Raw genomic sequence first — 17,250 nt, 5'->3', positions numbered from 1 at the left:
GCTGCAGATTTTCCTGACAGTAAAAAACAGCACTATTGTGAGTGCTCCTGGCTCTTGATAGAGCAGGTTTTTTCTGAGAAATCAGAATTTTTATTCAGTCTTTTTTACTTCCAGTGAGTCAGATACTTTCCTTATCTGATATGGCATCAGGGGGAAGTGATTCTTCAATTCTGAACATAAAGAAACTGGAAGGAGCACACAATTATGCATTATGGGCAGAACAGTGCTTGAATGTACTTCTATTTCTATTAAAGAAGATTTCTAAGCCCATAAGGGTGAAGGGTGTCAAGCCATCTGACATGGCAGCTGATGACTGGGAAGAGCTTGATTTGTCCGCAAGGGCAGCTATCATGCTCACTATTTCTGACACTCTTGTGTTCAATGTTCAGGCTGAAAAGACCTCTTATGGTCTATGGCAAAGGCTAGAAGAATTGTATGCCCAAAAGAGCTCAGCCAGTAAGGTTTATTGGTTGAAGAAGCTGGTTGATCTTCGCATGAAGGAAGGTACAGCTATGACCTCACACTTGAGTGAGTTCAATGCCATCTTTACACAGCTGATTGCACAGGGATTGAATCTTGATGAGGAGTTCAAGGCTACTTTCTTGCTGTGTACCCTCCCTGAGAGTTGGGACACTTTCAAGACCACCCTGTCAAATTCGAATGTCACTCTTATTTATGCTGATGTAGAGAGCTCTCTCCTTATGGAGGAAATGAGCAGGAAGAATAATGCGAGCAACAAGTCTTCAAATGCCTTGCAGGTACAGGATAGAGGCAGGACTCAGCAGAAGGGGAGATCTGCTAGTAAGTCCAAATCCCGCAGTCAGTCCCGTGGCAAAAAGGATATTGAATGCTTTTATTGTGGCAAGAAGGGACATGTGAAGTCTAAGTGCTTCAAGTTCATACGGGATCAGAAAGCCAAGAAGGCTGAAACAAAGGATGCAGGCAATGGAAGCAAAGGCAAAGGCAAGGCCAAGGCAGATGACTTGGATGCAGTGAATGTTGCAGCAGAGGACAGTGACAGTGACATACATGATGTTTTATGCTCTTCTGCTGTAATAGCACATGCTTTGGTTACTGATGGCCATGACATGCACACCTGGCTCTTGGATTCAGGTGCTTCTTTTCATGTTACTCCTCATAGGGAGTGGTTTACTTCCTACACAGGTACTCATGGAGTTGTTCATCTTGGGAACAACTATGCATGTCAGATTGCAGGGATTGGCAGTATACAGATAGTATTTCCTGATGGACGCATATTCATGCTTGATGGTGTCCGCCATGTGCCGCAAATCAAGAAAAATCTGATTAACACTGGCTTATTGGATGACAGTGGTTACCACACCACATTTGGGGATTCCAAATGGGTGATTACCGATGGCCAGGCTGTAGTGGCTGAGGGTTTTAAGAGTGATACCTTGTACCCTCTTTATGTTTCCAGTGTGGGTAATCATGTTGTTGCCATAACCGAGCTGCCAAAGGTTTCATTGTGGCATAGCCGGTTGGGACACATGTCTGTTAAAGGAATGCAAGAACTGTCACGCTTGGGTTATCTGCCGTCTCTTTCTTTTTCAGATTTGCCTACTTGTGATCATTGTATATTTGGCAAGCATTCTGTGACTCCTCATAAGAGGAGAACTCCCCAGAATAGAGCACCACTTGATCTAGTGCACACTGATTTGTGTGAGATGCCACAGTTATCACTAGGGGGTGCAAAATATTTTATTACTTTCATTGATGATGCCACACGCAAAGTGTGGGTCTATTTCTTGAAGCATAAGGGCGATGCCTTAGATGCTTTCAAGAAATTTGTCGCTCAGGTTGAGAATCGGACAGGTCACAGGCTGAAATGCCTCAGATCCGATAATGGGGGTGAGTATGTGTCACATGCTTTTGTGCAGTTTTGCCAAGCTAAGGGCATCAAACAGGAACTCACAGCTCCTCATAATGCATCTCAAAATGGTGCAAGTGAGCGGATGAATCGAACTATTCAGGAGAAGGTTCGATGTATGTTGTCTTATGCTGCATTACCCCATGGCTTTTGGGCAGAGGCCGTGCAAACAGCAGTTCACATTATTAATAGGTCGCCAAACAAGGCTTTGGAGTTGAAAGTGCCAGAGGAGGTGTGGTCTGGCAAGCCACCTTCATATAAGCACTTACGTGTATTTGGTTGCGAGTGCTTTGCTCATGTACGCAAAGAACTGCGCACCAAACTTGATCCAAAGTCTATCAGATGCATCTTTATGGGTTATGGTGACGAAGGTGAAATGGGGTACAGGTTATGGGATCCCGTTAAACGGAAGATTATACGCAGCAATGATGTCATCTTTAAAGAGGATAGTGTACACAAGGAACCCGTGCAACCTGTGGAATACAGGAGGGTTATTTATGATGATGTTGGACAGCAAAGAATGCCCATTTATATGCAGCAGCAGGCTGCTGCAGATAACCCTGTTCAAGAGGGTATACAGGCTGAAAATCAGCCAGATAATTTTGCCAATGATGCACCACTGGATATGCCAGTAGATGGGGCTGTAGAACAGCCAGATATGGTGGTACAGCCACCCGTCATGCATGAAGAACAGGCTGGACAGCAGCCTAATCCGGAACATTTTGTTAGGAGGAGCACCCGTGTACAACGGCCTCCTGCCAGGTTTGTTCCAGGAGCCAATAATGTGGCTGATTTTATCATGCTGACAGATTGTGGTGAGCCTTCCAGCTTCAAGGAAGCTATGGGAAGAACAGAGAAAAAAAAGTGGGAGAAAGCCATGCAGTCAGAAATGGACTCCCTACTTCAAAATGATACATGGGACTTGGTGCAGTTACCTGCAGGTAGAAAGGTTTTGCCATGCAAGTGGGTTTACAAAGTCAAAGTGGATTCAAATGCTTTACCGAGGTATAAGGCCAGATTGGTTGCCAAGGGATTTAAGCAGGAGAAGGGCATTGACTGTGATGAGATCTTTTCCCCTGTAGTCAAGATGACTACTTTGAGAGCAGTGTTAGCTCTTGTTGCTCATGACGACATGGATTTATGTCAGATGGATGTGAAGACAGCTTTTCTTCATGGAGATCTCCATGATGAGATCTATATGAGTCAGCCAGAGGGATATGCTGTTAAAGGGAAAGAGCAGCTTGTGTGTAAGCTCAAGAGGAGCTTGTATGGACTCAAGCAGGCGCCAAGAGAATGGTACAAGAAGTTTGATGCCTTCATGCAGTCCCAAGGGTATCATAGGTGTGAGACCGATCATTGCTTGTACACCAAACGGGCAAAGGATGGCAGTTTGATGCTACTCATTCTATATGTGGATGACATGCTTATTGCCAGTAAATCTCAGCATGAGATTAGTGCTTTGAAGAAACAACTGCATAAGTCTTTTGACATGAAAGACTTGGGTGATGCAAATCATATTCTTGGCATGCGGATTACTCGTGACAGGTCCAAGGGACTTTTGTTTCTGTCACAGAAAGAGTACATTGACAAAGTACTGCAGCGCTTTAAAATGGAGGGGGGGAAGTCTATTAGTACCCCGTTGCCTCCACATTTAAAACTCAGCAGCAAGGACAGCCCCAGATCAGATGATGATAAGGCTGAAATGGCCAAGGTTCCGTATGCATCTGCAGTTGGATCTTTGATGTATGCCATGGTTGCCACTCGTCCGGATATTGCTTTTGCGGTGGGAGTCATCAGCAGGTATATGGCAAATCCAGGCAAGCGGCACTAGGAAGCAGTGAAAGGTGTCTTGAGGTATCTCAAGGGTACCAAAGACTTGTGCATATGCTATGGTAGGCAGGATGCATTGGTGCATGGTTTTACAGATTCAGACTATGCAGGGAATGCAGATAACCGGAAGTCTACTACCGGTTATATTTTCACATTTGCAGGAGGTGCTATATCATGGGTGTCTCGGTTGCAGAAATGCATTGCACTGTGAACTATTGAAGCTGAATATGTTGCAGCCACTGAGGCTTGCAAGGAAGCAATATGGCTTACTCGGCTGGTGGGAGACTTGGGCATTACAGGAGATATGCCGGTTTTGCATTGTGATAGTGAGAGTGCTATCATGTTGGCAAAGAATCCGGTCTTTCATCAGAAGACCAAGCACATAGATGTGAAATATCATTTCATCAGGGAGGTACTGGAAGACAAGCGACTTGAGCTTGTGAAAGTGCATACTGATGATAATCCTGCAGATTTGCTCACTAAGAGCTTGCCTACTGAGCGGTTTGCACATTGCCGCCACATCATGGGATTAGGGTGAGACCATTTTTATTTTATGGTCCTGTATACAGTAACTGTATATTGCTGTAATTTTTATTCTTTTCTCCCCTTTAGGCACATTGGCCTTTAGGTGGGAGGTTGTTGGGGTAAAGGCACATTGCCACCCCTTTATTAAAGTTAAGACATCTATGACTGTCTTAAGACAGTCATAGGATAAAACCTAATCCTAATAAAACTAATGAGTTTGTGGTGTGGCTCATCACTTCACACCCGCACACTTGAGTCCTCTCTCTCTCTCACTCTCTCCCTCTTGCTCTTCTTCCCCCTTCAGGCCCCTTCACCATGGTCCCTATATGCCATGATCGGGGACTCCCATGGTGGTGGTGACAAAGGTGATCGCCTCCTCCATGGGCGTCGTAGTGGTGCTGGTGCTGTCTCGCATGATCCCTCGTATTCGGATGTTGAGGGCCTTCGAAGCCCTCTACTGCTGCTCCTGTATGGTGGCTAAAACGGTTGCCTTTGCAAGCTCCCGTTTCGCCACGTCCACCCATCTAGTCGCCTCTGCTATAGCCGACTGTATCGTGGCTATCCGTGCCTCCATCTCTGTGACTTGGGTCCCTCCAGGCGCTGCTCTGAGCGTCCCGAGCTCCTCTCGAAGCTGTGTGATGTCGTGTCTGAGTCTTTGGATAAGGGTGCCCTGCTCCTGTATAATGCAGGCCTTCTCCTGGGTGTAATGTGTTAGCTCTGCTTGACGGGCCCGGATGCTGTGTATCTCAGCCAATAGGGAGTCCCAAGCATCTGGCGGGGGCCTAAGATGTCTTGGTTCAGGTGGGAACTGGATCTCGAGAGGGGTTGGAATGAAGGTGGGCTGCTGAGGTTGTATTGAGGGTGGGGACAGCATGATATGGGCAGGGGAGTGATATGTAGGAGTAGCGAAGGCCGGACGAGGTGTTGAAGGGTGGCTGACTGAGAGGGTAGAGGTGATACGAGGGGAAAGTACTGTGGAGCCGTGGCTAGTGGGGCCAGTGGTGAGGCTACTGGAGAGGAGACCTGTGATGGTGATGCAGGAGAGGGGGAGGAGAGAGGTGGCATAGATGATGAGGCGGATGATGGTGGTGAAATAGTGGTGGTAACCATAGAGGTCGAGGATGTGGTGAGCGGCATGGGCTTTGGGTGGGCCCTTTTCTTCTGGGCCGCGGTGCTGTCCACTGTCAAACCGCTCCGGTTGCTGCATTTGTTGAAGTCCTCCCGAGTGAGTTGCTTTTTTTTTTTCGCCTTGTCACCGTTCCCCTTCCCCATCTCCACGCGTATGCAGATTTGGTTTGTAGGGTCTCCCGCCTAGTCTCCTGTCCTCATCCCCCTGTTCCCTTCATTATGGGGGAAACAACAGTGGGCAAAGAAGGGATTGCAGGAGGTCCAAGCTGCTTCTCTCTTTTAATTTTAAAAAAAAAAAAGTCGGAGCTGAGAGCGGGGGTTTTTTTTTTTTTGAAAAAAAAAAACGGGGTAGTAGCGGAGGGGTAGCAGAGGGGTAGCAAGGGGGTAGCGGGGGTAGCGGAGGGGGTTAGCGGAGGGGGTAGTAGAGGGGGTAGCGGGGGTAGCGGAGGGGGTTAGCGAGGGGGTAGCAGAGGTAGCGGGGGGGTTTAGCGAGGGGTAGCGGAGGGGTTTAGCAAGGGGTAGCGGAGGGGGTAGCGAAGGGGGTAGCATAGTTAGCGAGAGGGGGTAATAGAGGTAGCAGAGGTAGCGAGAGGGGTAGCGGGGGGGTAGCAGAGGTAGCGGGAGGGGTAGTAGAGGTAGCGGGAGGAGGTTGCAGGAGGGGTAGTAGAGGTAGCGGGAGGAGGTAGCGAGAGGGGTAGCGGGAGGAGGCAGAGATTAAGATGCTAAATGCTAGGTGGAGAGGGAGAGAGATAGAGGGGCAAAGAGAAAAACGAGATGCTGTAATGAATTGCTGCAAAACTGAGAATGGAGGCCAAGAGAGAGCCAACATAACAAAACCCTAGGGCTAAATTCCCTGACTGGACTAAGCAGTACGTGTCCTGATTGGACTAAGTAGTTAGGACTAGGTGTCCTAATTGTCCTAAGCAGTACATGTACTAACTGTACCAATTGACCTAACTGACTGTAACTAGCCTACAAGGCACATACCAAGGAATGAGTGGCACCTATGGATAGCCCATAGAAAGGCCTACAAAGCCCCCTCCATGGTATGGACTGAAGTATCTTGGACATGACTCACGATACTTGAATATCTAATGTCATGGTTGCACATGTTCATCCTGTAGGGGTATAGGTTGAAACTTGGAAAGGAAGTTCAAGTTCGCCCATGGCATGTGCTTTTCTGATAGCTTTCTCTGAGTGAGAAAGTACCTCAAGGATTGGTGATCCGTCTGGGGATAAAAACCAGCACCTAAAGGGTCATGCTTCCAAGTAGAAAGAGCATGTATGATAGCTGCCATCTCTTTCTCATGCAGTCCACTGCACAAGCCAACACTTGGCTTCAAAATGCATCCAATTTTAGTGCACCCACTGACACCCAACTGCCAGGCAAGGCTAAGGCATTTCCTCACAGCTGTGTCCAACCAAGAGTGACAATGCATTCTACAAGTCCAAAACCAATGCTCAAACAATCTCAAGGTTTGAAATACATCGAAACTGTCCCTCTAAGGGTCTTGCAATCCCACAATCCACTGACCGGCCTCTCAGGGTGGTAATGCATCAAATTTCAATACAGTTCTCACATTGAGCAAATGACCTCAATACAGGAAAAATTCCACACATTGTCCCTGTGGCTCCAATCTGGTTACACCGTCTGTAACTGGGTGTCCATTCATAGCCTGAATGGCCAAGAGGGGGCTTCTAACAACAAAGAGCAATAATCAACTTCAAAAAGGACAAAAGAACTCCAAAAGGAAGTCAGAATATCCATACCCGCTGTCCATGGCAGAGGGGCAAGCTCTGTTTTGCACTTATCCTCTGTTTAGGTCCCCAGGGGTGTAGATTCGGCTTCCAATCAAGAGGAAAAGAGAGAGAAAGTGAGGATAAAGATTTTGAGAGCTGGATAGAGAAGGAATAGCAAGGCTTACGGGTGTAGAAGCCAAAAATAGGAGAGAAAGACTAAAAGATCTACAACATGATCTCTAGAGGTGGAGAACAGCCCGTACAGCTTCAGAATGGGTCGTTTGGTTTCTCGCTGTCTAACCCCGCGGTATCCATCTGAAGCCAAAGTCACTTCCCCACTCACCAATCTCTTGTGTCTCCTCATAGCCTGTGAAGAAACCTATGGACTTTGTCCAGTTGATCCGTGCACCTGAGGCCTTGCAAAATAGGTAGGGCGGCCCTCACTCTCTCTAAACTCGCTATGGTGCCCTCAACATACAAGGCCATGCCATCTGCAAACTCCGAGTCAAGCAGCTCCTCCTCCCGTCGGATTGGGAGCCTCAACCTTGTGAGGCCTGCGACTTGTGATCTCAAGTAATAACCCAAAGCCTCCGCCACCACGAACAAGAAGAGGAAGGGAGTGAGTGGGCAGCCCTCGAGAGAGAGGAAAGGCCTGATCCACGTGTCCTCGGATAAGCATCTGACTAGAGCTCCCCGCATAAAGCGCAGAAACTCTTCTGACCCATCTGTATGAGAAACCCAATCTCCGTATAGTACCCTCTAGGAAGGACCACTCCGCCCTGTAATAGGCCTTCTCAAAATCCAAGAGGACGGCTAGCGGCTGTGACTCCTCTCTGGACCAATCCACTGCCTCCCAGAACGTGAAGATGTTGTCCAAGATGCTGCGCTCTTGGACGAACCCGGTCTGCGTGTCGTGGATGATATCAGTAAGATGGGGCCGTAACCGCAAGCTCAAGACCTTGGCGAGGATCTTGTATGCAGGATCAAGCAGAGTGATCGGTCTCCACCACTGCCAGATGTGTGACCTATCTCCCCCTTTCGGGATCAAACAAATCCACCCCTTGTTCAGGGATTGAGGGAGGGAGCCTGTGTCAGAGGCGAGGGGGGGACGACGGAAGGCGGAAGAGGAGAGGGGATGAGAAGGCGAGGAGGTGGAAGAAGTTGTGGGGCGGCGGAAGAGGAGGAGGGAGCGGAGGAGAAGGCGAAGGAAAGAAGGGGGGAGGAGAGAAGGAGGGAGCGGAGGAGATGGCGAAGGAGCCGAGAGGAGGCGGGGGAGGAGAGCTGGCGAGGGAGAGGAGGGAGCGGAGGAGGAGGCGGAAAAGGCCGGGGAGGCGAAGGGGCAAAGATGACGGGGGGAAGGCGAGATGGTGGGGGGCACAGCCAACGGAGGGGGAGGCAGATGGGGCAGCCAGGGAGCAGCGTCAGCAGCTCTAGATCTTACAAGGACATCCTCATCTATGACTTCAACTCTTGCCCTAGTGCTGCGCCTAGGGGGTGCTCTAGGAATCAAACTAGGGACTTCTAGGAAGGTGACACTTCCTCTAGGCTAGTCCTCGCGGCCAGTAGGGAATTCTAGGAAGTAGACACTTCCTCTAGGCCAATCCCTCGCGGACAAAATATCCACGGGTGTAGCCACGGGTTTAGATGCACATGACATTCACATCCCTGGTGACAACATTCTCGTATGCAATTTGATAACTTCATGCGCTATTTGGGTTCAAGCTGTTGCCTTCGAGTTGCTTGTCGGTGTATCAGCCCACCAACACGAACAAGGCAATCTATGCTACCTTTCTCGCCGTACGTGTGCCTCTACTTTAGCAGCTTAGACGCTTCGCCAGATCTCCTTTCAAGGGGCTTTGAGACCTTCAGTGGCTTTTTGCATAGCAACTCAACCGCTCGTCAATGCTTTTTGTGGTGCAAATAAGGCATTTGCAATGAGATTGGAGCGTCACTACTTTCTATGGAGGCCTTTGCATTCAATGTGCAATCTTTACGAACTCCACACTGGAGCAGAGGTTTGTGCTATGCTTGCCGAGGATTGTGAAACAGCTATTTGCATACGCCAGTAGTCTACATCCACAAAGAGTTGATCGATCAACAATTTCGTGTTCACTGTTAATCCGTTCTGTTTCGTGATCTTATTGCGCTCTCTTTGTTCTTTGATCAGAGATTGATAGTAAAGCAGAGCCCACGATATCCTTGAAATCCCACGATTTGTTCGACAAGCAAGTGACCAAAGGTTCCTCTCGTTATGCATGTGTAGTCAATGGTGAAGGACCGTTCCCTCTTTAGAAAGAGAGCAGGCCTTGCTTTGATACCAATACAATTGAGTATGGGGCGGATTCCTTCACGTAGGATATATTATGCAATCGTCCCGTTCTTCATGAAAAATCCCACTGATGCAACTCATCGACCATAATCTTCCATGAAATCAGATGACTAATTCCTTCATCCTCTCTCTCTCTCTTTCTCAGTCTCTCTCTGTCTCTCTGTCTCTCTCTCTCTCACACACACACTAGGGCCCAGAACCAACAGGCTGGACCCCCCTTGAAAGGTCTTCATTACTTGAGAATTTCTCTGTTACAAATCTCACAGCCAGCAGCTGCTGTACATATACAGATTACAAGAGAGAGAGTGGTAAACCCAGCTCTTCAAGATTTTGGCAGGTGCCACATGTCAACTTCCTAGTTACTAACTAAATTTATGCCATGGGCTTGGTCTCTTTGGGGTCTTCCAACACCCATGGTCAAACGTTGTGGTGAGGTTCTCCCTTAGCTCCATAGAAGTAGGGCATTTTAACCCGTCGTGGTAGTTGCAACCATTTAATGAAGCACACCATCATGCCACCCATTAACTGTTAGCTTTTGCATGCAAAACAATCTCTAGACAAATCCTAGTCTTTGTGGGCATCCCGAACCAATGCACATGCACATACATTAATTTCTTTGGTCGACCAGACCATGGTCAACCCTCTCTGTCTATAATTAAAGGGCTTTGGCCAATGGTCAAGGTGCCTTAATTATAACCAAATCTCTCCAACCGAGGTTGGAAAATCTTAGTTGACTAAACTCAACCCAACTTTGTACTTGGAATATTTACAACTTGGTGACATTTACCTCCAAGGATATCGCAACATATCTGGCCAGATCAAGGCTCTAGAATGTGATGATTGTGGAGCATAAAGCGAAGCAAACTAAAAAATCTCTCTTTGCACAAGGCATTGTATAATAACCCAATGACCATTCTGGTCATTAAGAGCCACAACTGGCTGAAGATCATGTTCGATAAGAACCACCTTTAGAAAAGGAGTCCTCAACGGCATAGAAAATATTGTACCCACAAAATGCCCAGTCTGCCATGCATAACCATCTTGATTATGCTTTTGCAAGGCCACTAATCAGGCTGCAATCTCTTGACATAAACCCAAATGGTCCTCCATTTTTGCAAATCACACAATCCCTGTACATTGTATGTCAAACACTGTATTCTGGGCAACACATTTGCCAATATGTTGAGTGCATAGCCACCTGAGGATCCAATGCATGATCCCGAGGGCCAGGTGATAAAAGGGCAAGTTCATGTCTGGGATGTACAGGCTATCACACACTAAAGAATAGTCAAGAGTGCATAGCAACCTCAGGATCCAGTGCATGATCCCGAGGGCCAGGTGATAAAAGGGCAAGTTCATCTGTGGTAATAGATTAGGGCCACATAGAAAAGAGAGAGAGAGAGAGAGAGAGAGAGAGAGAGAGAGATTAATGCTCGCAAGAGGCCTCGCGGACCTATGGGACAAAGTACGAAATCAAGTAACTCATACAGACCACTGTGGGCCGGGGCAAAGGGCTCACTAAGGCCCTTGCTGAGTACTAAAATGCTATACTAGTACAAAATAGCAAAAAAGTATCAAAATAGCATGAGGGTGGCATGAAAATATCAAGTGCTTAGAGCTAGAGTCCCAAGTGCATGAACCGGCTCCACGTATCTAGGTTCCATGGTGGCTCTTTGATGAGATGCAAAGAGCTCACGTATCTGCATCTGTCGGGATGTCTCCCGTGGTGGTGGAGGGCGTGGTCTCCTTGATCTCTGGATCCGATGGGCTTTGTCAAGAGTGACGCCTCACCTCGGTCGATGTCCCCTAAGAAGAGCTGAAAAAGGTCGAACCTCGATCGGGTGTGCTTTGGTCGTCTATCGCGCCGTGTACGGTCTCTGTGTCCCTCGCCTAGTAGTGCCGTGTCGGCTCTCTCCACTGATCCATATATCTCTCATGTCGGCTAGCTCCTCCTCCTCTATCCTAGAGTGCCGTGGAGCTGAGTCAAATGCTTAGGAATCCGTGACCTGTCTCTGCGCTCGGTCTACCTCAGTACCATGTGGTGCGTTGGTCCCATGCTGCTGCTCTCTGATATGTCGTAGTAGTGCCTCCGTGTGTCATCGCATCTCCATCAGGTAGAGCCCAATACAGACTTGGTCCTGGAAGTGGGTCAGTCGTGAGAGTGGGCCAAAGCCGTACCCTCCCTGAAAAAGGCATTGGTAGCACCCTCAGATCTCATAGTAAGCTAGGCAGACACATAGAAAGTGCTCCTCTTTCTCGACTGCCCCCATCGTGCACAACCTGCAAGTCCGTTGCTTTTTGGGTATGCGTGCAGCTCTCCCTGCCTTGATTCTCAGCTGATGGGACGAGACCTACATCTGTCTAATGGCAATCCTCAGTGCGTGTGAGACTCCTCTGTCCTCGAGATACTGAGGTTTGATGATGAGCCCATCCTCCGATACTCTCAGAAAGTGGTCATAGTAGAGCTCGGTCTTGGTGGGGAACTCCTAGTCCCCCCTCCCCCCAAGTGCGAGATGTGTGGAGCTGGAGGAGATCTAACCGTATGATGCGGTTAATCTCATCCCGTGGGATCGATGCATCCATGCTATACTGAAACGGGGGAAGCCGATCCATCTGAATGCCGTGATTGGAAAACCACGTGGTGATGCATGCAAACCATGCTGTACCTACCCCCCTCTTTGCTAGTTGTATGGAAGACTCTAGTGCCAGCCTCGGAAGTCTCTCGTGAGGTAGGTCCCAAACTTTGTGGAGGAAAGTCACTGTCTGAAAAATGGCATCAAGCTGGAGAGGGGTCATGGCAAACTCTGCCTGTACTATCTGATGGGGGACTGAGGGCTTACTCCAAATTATCCTAGAGCCTATAATCACCTGTAGCGGCTCAAATCTCCTCCATTCTGCTGCTGAAATATCACACCCCCAAGAAGGTGCCGCATACATGGTGGTCGGCCTCACTAGAGTGTCGAAAAGCCAACACTTCGTCAGTGGATCCTGGAAGTGCGCTTGGGAGCACTGTCGCTCTAGTCGGGCCAAAGCACCATGCTCTCGTGTGAGTCGTGCTCTGGCTGCATGGGTCATCGTGTAAAGTGGCATTGTGAAAACTGCACCTAAGTATGTGTAGGACTGCACAATCTCCACAAGCTGACTCTGGTATGTAAAGCTATGTCGGTGAAGCACTGTGTAAGAGGTGTTGAAGATCATGACCTTGGTCTTCCCAAGGTTAACCATCAGGTCTCTCTCTCTGTAGAACACCTCTAGGGCATCTAGATGTCTTGTCCCTCTGCTGAAGATGACAGGAGGACTATGTCATCCGCATATAGTAGAATCTGTATCATCAAGTCTGCTAGTGATGCTCCCTTGCCTCCTAGACGGTCTATGAAAGATGTAATATGAGAGCTGCTTATAAGGAAGCAGAGAACACTTTACAAGGTGGCTAATGGCATGTGGGCTAATCAGCCTTACCATTGGGTTATAGCTAGAATCAATTAGAATAAATCATGGGAGTAGCTAGAATCAATTAGAAGAAATAATGGGATGTTTGATGTGGGCTTATTGAACAACTGATAAACAAAACTGTGGTAGTTCTGGTTGGGCTTGGGATAAGAAACTCGTATATGGAAAGATACTCTGAAATTCTAAGCTAATGCTCATCGATGGCAGCATTGATTTGAGCATCGAGAGAAACATGGGTCTATAAATAGGGGGATAAGAACTAGGAAGGATAGTTCCAATGTGAAGGAGGTGGTAGAAGGGCAAACCCGGCAGGCTCCATGTGGTCATAGGTGGACCATTAATAAACATTTGCCAATTGGGGTATTTGGGACTTCGTAGTGGGCGCTGAGCTGATGCCTGAACTAACCTTTTTTTATTGACCACAAACCAATGGTGTAGGATTTTGGAACCAAAGGAGTGCAGTTTGGCCACAATCCTTTCTTGAGAGGCATACATTCTTGTACTTTTGGGAGGTCAAATTATTCCTTTCAGTTTTGTGAGGGCTTCCCCTTCATGCATGCGCTATCATGCCGTGCAACATTTCAGCTTGCCTCCATGGAATGCTTGTAGGGGTTTCCACAGTACAAGCAATTATTTCTTGAGCAGTGGTGTATTTTTATAGCTCTGGGAAGTCATCTTGCCTTTAAATTTTTGCAAGGATTCTGTACTTGTAGGCTACAGTGCTGTAATCTAACCGCTATCAAGTGGGATCCAGTCAAGTATCTATGTTTTAAACTTTCAGGATGGCCTGTGGCATACTGGAAATGAGGCCTGCTGCATTCTGTTACATTGGACAAGTTACACCAATTAAGAGTCGCTCAAAACCAGATTGGAACTCTTTGGCTTGTCTGTTCCAGCCACAAGGACAGAAATGCCATTGGTCCTGTGGGTGTGCAATGGATTCTTAGCACTAAGCAATAGCATAAGGTCAAATGTGCACCACGGCCTGTGTTGCAGAGTGAGGCTGGGCTTATTTGTCTTTAAGGAGGTACATTTTGTATGACCATTTTTCTTTTGAGTTGGAGGTGACGTTGGGGACATGAGCACAAAGCAGTGCTGCTTGAGAGAATTGGCGATGGTAGAAGGAAGCCTCTGACTAGGAGGAATGGAATACCGGAAGGACCAGCTTTTAGGCTAGGGGCCTATGGCTGGAAATCATCATCATATTATCTGCACGTTATAACAAACACTGTTTGAAGATCTCAGTTTCTAACCAGCCCTGCAAGTGGGGGTACAGATGTCGGTAGGCATGCCCGTTAGTGGTTTTACTTGGTGGGTGACTATCATGACGTTACAAAGGGAGTGCCCATTTTGCTCTAACAGAATGAGTTTGGGTATGTTCCTACACACCCCCCTCATACATGCCCACGTGTACAGACAGACATAGAGGGGACTTTTAGAAATTGAAAATACTCTACTCTAGTACTTAGAAGGGAGGTCAATTCATGTGGCAAAGAGGCAGATTCTCTTAAATGGTCCCATCCATCCCATGAGGTGTACAGCACAATTGAATGCACAATTGAATACTGCATTCAGGTGATGAGTTGTACTCCTTTTAAGTATGATCAGGTGGATCAAGTGTAGGTCATTTTAGCCACTGAAAAGAACATATGGAAGTTCAGGGCAGCGGCAATGAGTTGTACTCCTTTCAAGTATGATCAGGTGGACAAGTGTAGGTCATTTTTAGGGGGGTTTGTTTTACTCTCATTTAGTTTACTGTAGTAATTTTTTGAGTTTTAATCGATGAAATTTGCTGTGCTTCTCTGTAACATTTCATCATCTGGCAACAACGCATTCGTAAGCACTTTCATTAGAGTTGCACAAGCCTGTTGTATATTGACATTTGGTGTTCATAACATTGCTATCGCTTGAAATAATACAGTAAAAGAATATGCAGAAGATTGAAAAGAGGAGCCTAAACTATCTGCAGTTCTAAGCATGTATTGCATTGATTGGCCAGGTTCTTATCCCTCAACTTGAACCACTCACAGAGCAGCAATTACTTTCTGTTTGCAAATTGCAACAATCCTCACAGCAGGCAGAAGATGCATTATCTCAAGGCATGGAAGCCCTTCAGCAGAATCTTGCAGATACTTTATCAGCTGGCTCCTTGGGAACTCCAAATGTTGCTAATTATATGGGTCAGATGGCCATGGCCATGGGAAAGCTGGGCACACTAGAAAACTTTGTACGGCAGGTAAGTTTTTTTAAACTTCCTTTCAGATTCAGCTGCTGACCTTCACAGTCGTCCCAATGTATCGATAGCGCTTTCTGTTCAGCTGTCTACTAACGCAATATGAACCCCCTTTAAAACTTTTGATGTGTGTCGAGTGATTATTGTGTCTCTGGATTTGAATGTTGAACAACTTGAAACTTGACGTCTATGGATAGGCTGACAATCTACGACAGCAGACATTACAGCAGATGCATAGAATTCTAACAACTCGTCAGGCAGCAAGAGGGTTGCTTGCAATGGGGGATTATTTTTCACGTCTGCGTGCTCTAAGCTCCCTTTGGATTGCTCGACCTCGCGATTAATGTTCGTTCTTGATTTTGGATGCTGACTGGCTTTCTGCGACCATAATTTACCCTCCACCTGGAACAGCACATTGCAATCTGTCAGCTGATCGCTCTGGAGCAGTGTCCGAATCTTGTGTTGGAGGTCATATTGTATATGCAAATCCTATGTATTTATTCCAATCTTCTGCCTTGCCCCTTACACGCTATAATATTTATTGGCCACTCTCTGTTTGTGAAGAATGTACATTGTACTTTTGATGGCAGCACGTGACAGGGCCAGTGAGATGTGTATGTCGACACTATAGTGGATATTATATCCATTACCCTTGTATCAAAGATGGTAGATTGTTAAAATGCATTTCAATACAAAAGTTGTAGCCTGAAAGAAGACCCCATAAATTGTTCCGTTGCATAAATATTTACTCTGGACTCTTATTCGATATGTTCAAAAGGTATGAATATACCTGTCACAAGTTATCCTTTTGGGATTCTTATTGTTTCACACGCATGAATTGATATCTAGCATTATTTACAACATTCAGTCAAAGTTTACTCCCGATTTCTTTCAAATTCTACCCATGGTCCCCTATTTAACCTTTCCTTTCTCTTTTTGTTAAAGCTCATTGTCTTTTGTGTGTAATGTGTTTGAATATATAACACTTGACATTATTTTGATGGAGCGTTTAACCAATTGGGTTTGGAGTTGTCTGAGAAATTGGACTTGGCTAGGTTGTGCGAAGTGTAGCAGGGATTTTTATTTGAGAACTGTCTGGTCAAAAAGTTTGCAGGGAACAAAAATTTAGGACTCATCAAAGAATAAAATTTATGACGGCTTACAAAGACATCCTATAGAATGCTAAAACTTGGCACAACGAAAGGAGATTCATTTGGATGGTCCAACACGAGAGTTGAGACATCTCATCACCTTGTCATGAATGACGCAGAAGCGGTAGTATCATACCTCCTTGGATCAATTGTGATTAGGAGGCTTCTTCATGACACGTTTTGTTGGAGGCCCTCAAAGCATAATGCCACTTTGTACATGACTTCTCTAGATCACCATGGCTCATCATGGGCACTAGTTCCTTAGGCATTACTTGTGCATGCCAATATAACCTTGTTGTCATGGAGTGCTCTTTTATCTTGTGTCAATAAAATAATTAAATTTATCTTTTTGCACAAGAACTTTAATCATTGTTGATTAGTGTTTAATTACTTAATCCAACAAGTCATAAATCCGACATGATTATTCATACTTAATCCTTACTTTATTCACAAATGTATCGAACCTTGGGTTACGAAAAACTATGGCACTCTTTACGTAAAGATATCCTTGTGAGATATTAGTTTTATAGGCTAGCTTGCCTATCTTAGAATTAATAATAGGTCCAACACCCTTGCAGCCCCCCCCTTTACTTCTTTTTCATAGAGGTACGGGGTTTCCTAATATTATGTTTGTCACCTAAGCTAAAGCCCCATGATGCTTTTATAGGTGGCTTCTTTAAGATGGTCAATTGAGTTTGAGAGGCTTTGCTATGGAAGTTAATGAGTAGTCTTTTGCAAAAGCATGTCCTATGAGGATATGATGAAATACAAATTTAGAGGAAGAAAGAGTAGGGGGGCGTCTTAAAATTTGAAAGTCCCCATTTTGGTTACAACTTCCACAAATCGTTACTCGTTTTTAAAACCTGTTAGTAATTGTCATGAACCTTACAAGTGCCATGCATCGTTTTGAAAGTGAGATTTCCAAGACATTTTGGTGCAAATTGGGCACAATGGTATTATAAATGATTGTGATTTC

The 17,250-nt window shown here is 46.3% G+C and overlaps 1 protein-coding gene across 10 annotated transcripts in view; it reads left to right on the top strand.

Moving 5' to 3' along the window:
* The window catches only part of LOC147903290 (transcription factor TGA2.2-like), a 51,234-nt gene extending 35,266 nt beyond the window's left edge, over positions 1 to 15,968 (top strand). For all 10 annotated transcript variants that reach the window (XM_087373060.1, XM_087373055.1, XM_087373054.1 and 7 more), the window contains 2 exons: positions 14,890 to 15,126; positions 15,321 to 15,968. In XM_087373060.1, the coding sequence (XP_087229186.1) occupies positions 14,890 to 15,126; positions 15,321 to 15,467 (384 nt within the window). In that variant the 3' untranslated portion in view covers positions 15,468 to 15,968. The remainder of the gene's footprint in view (positions 1 to 14,889; positions 15,127 to 15,320) is intronic.
* Positions 15,969 to 17,250: the final 1,282 nt, after the last annotated feature.

This window comes from Dipteris shenzhenensis, chromosome 3, assembly GCF_047967505.1.
Source record: "Dipteris shenzhenensis isolate YYH24624 ecotype China chromosome 3, Dip_SZ_1.0, whole genome shotgun sequence".
NCBI classification, from domain to species: domain Eukaryota; kingdom Viridiplantae; phylum Streptophyta; class Polypodiopsida; order Gleicheniales; family Dipteridaceae; genus Dipteris; species Dipteris shenzhenensis.
The sequence above is the reverse complement of the archived record's forward strand: the minus strand, read 5'-3'. Positions and strand labels throughout refer to the sequence as shown.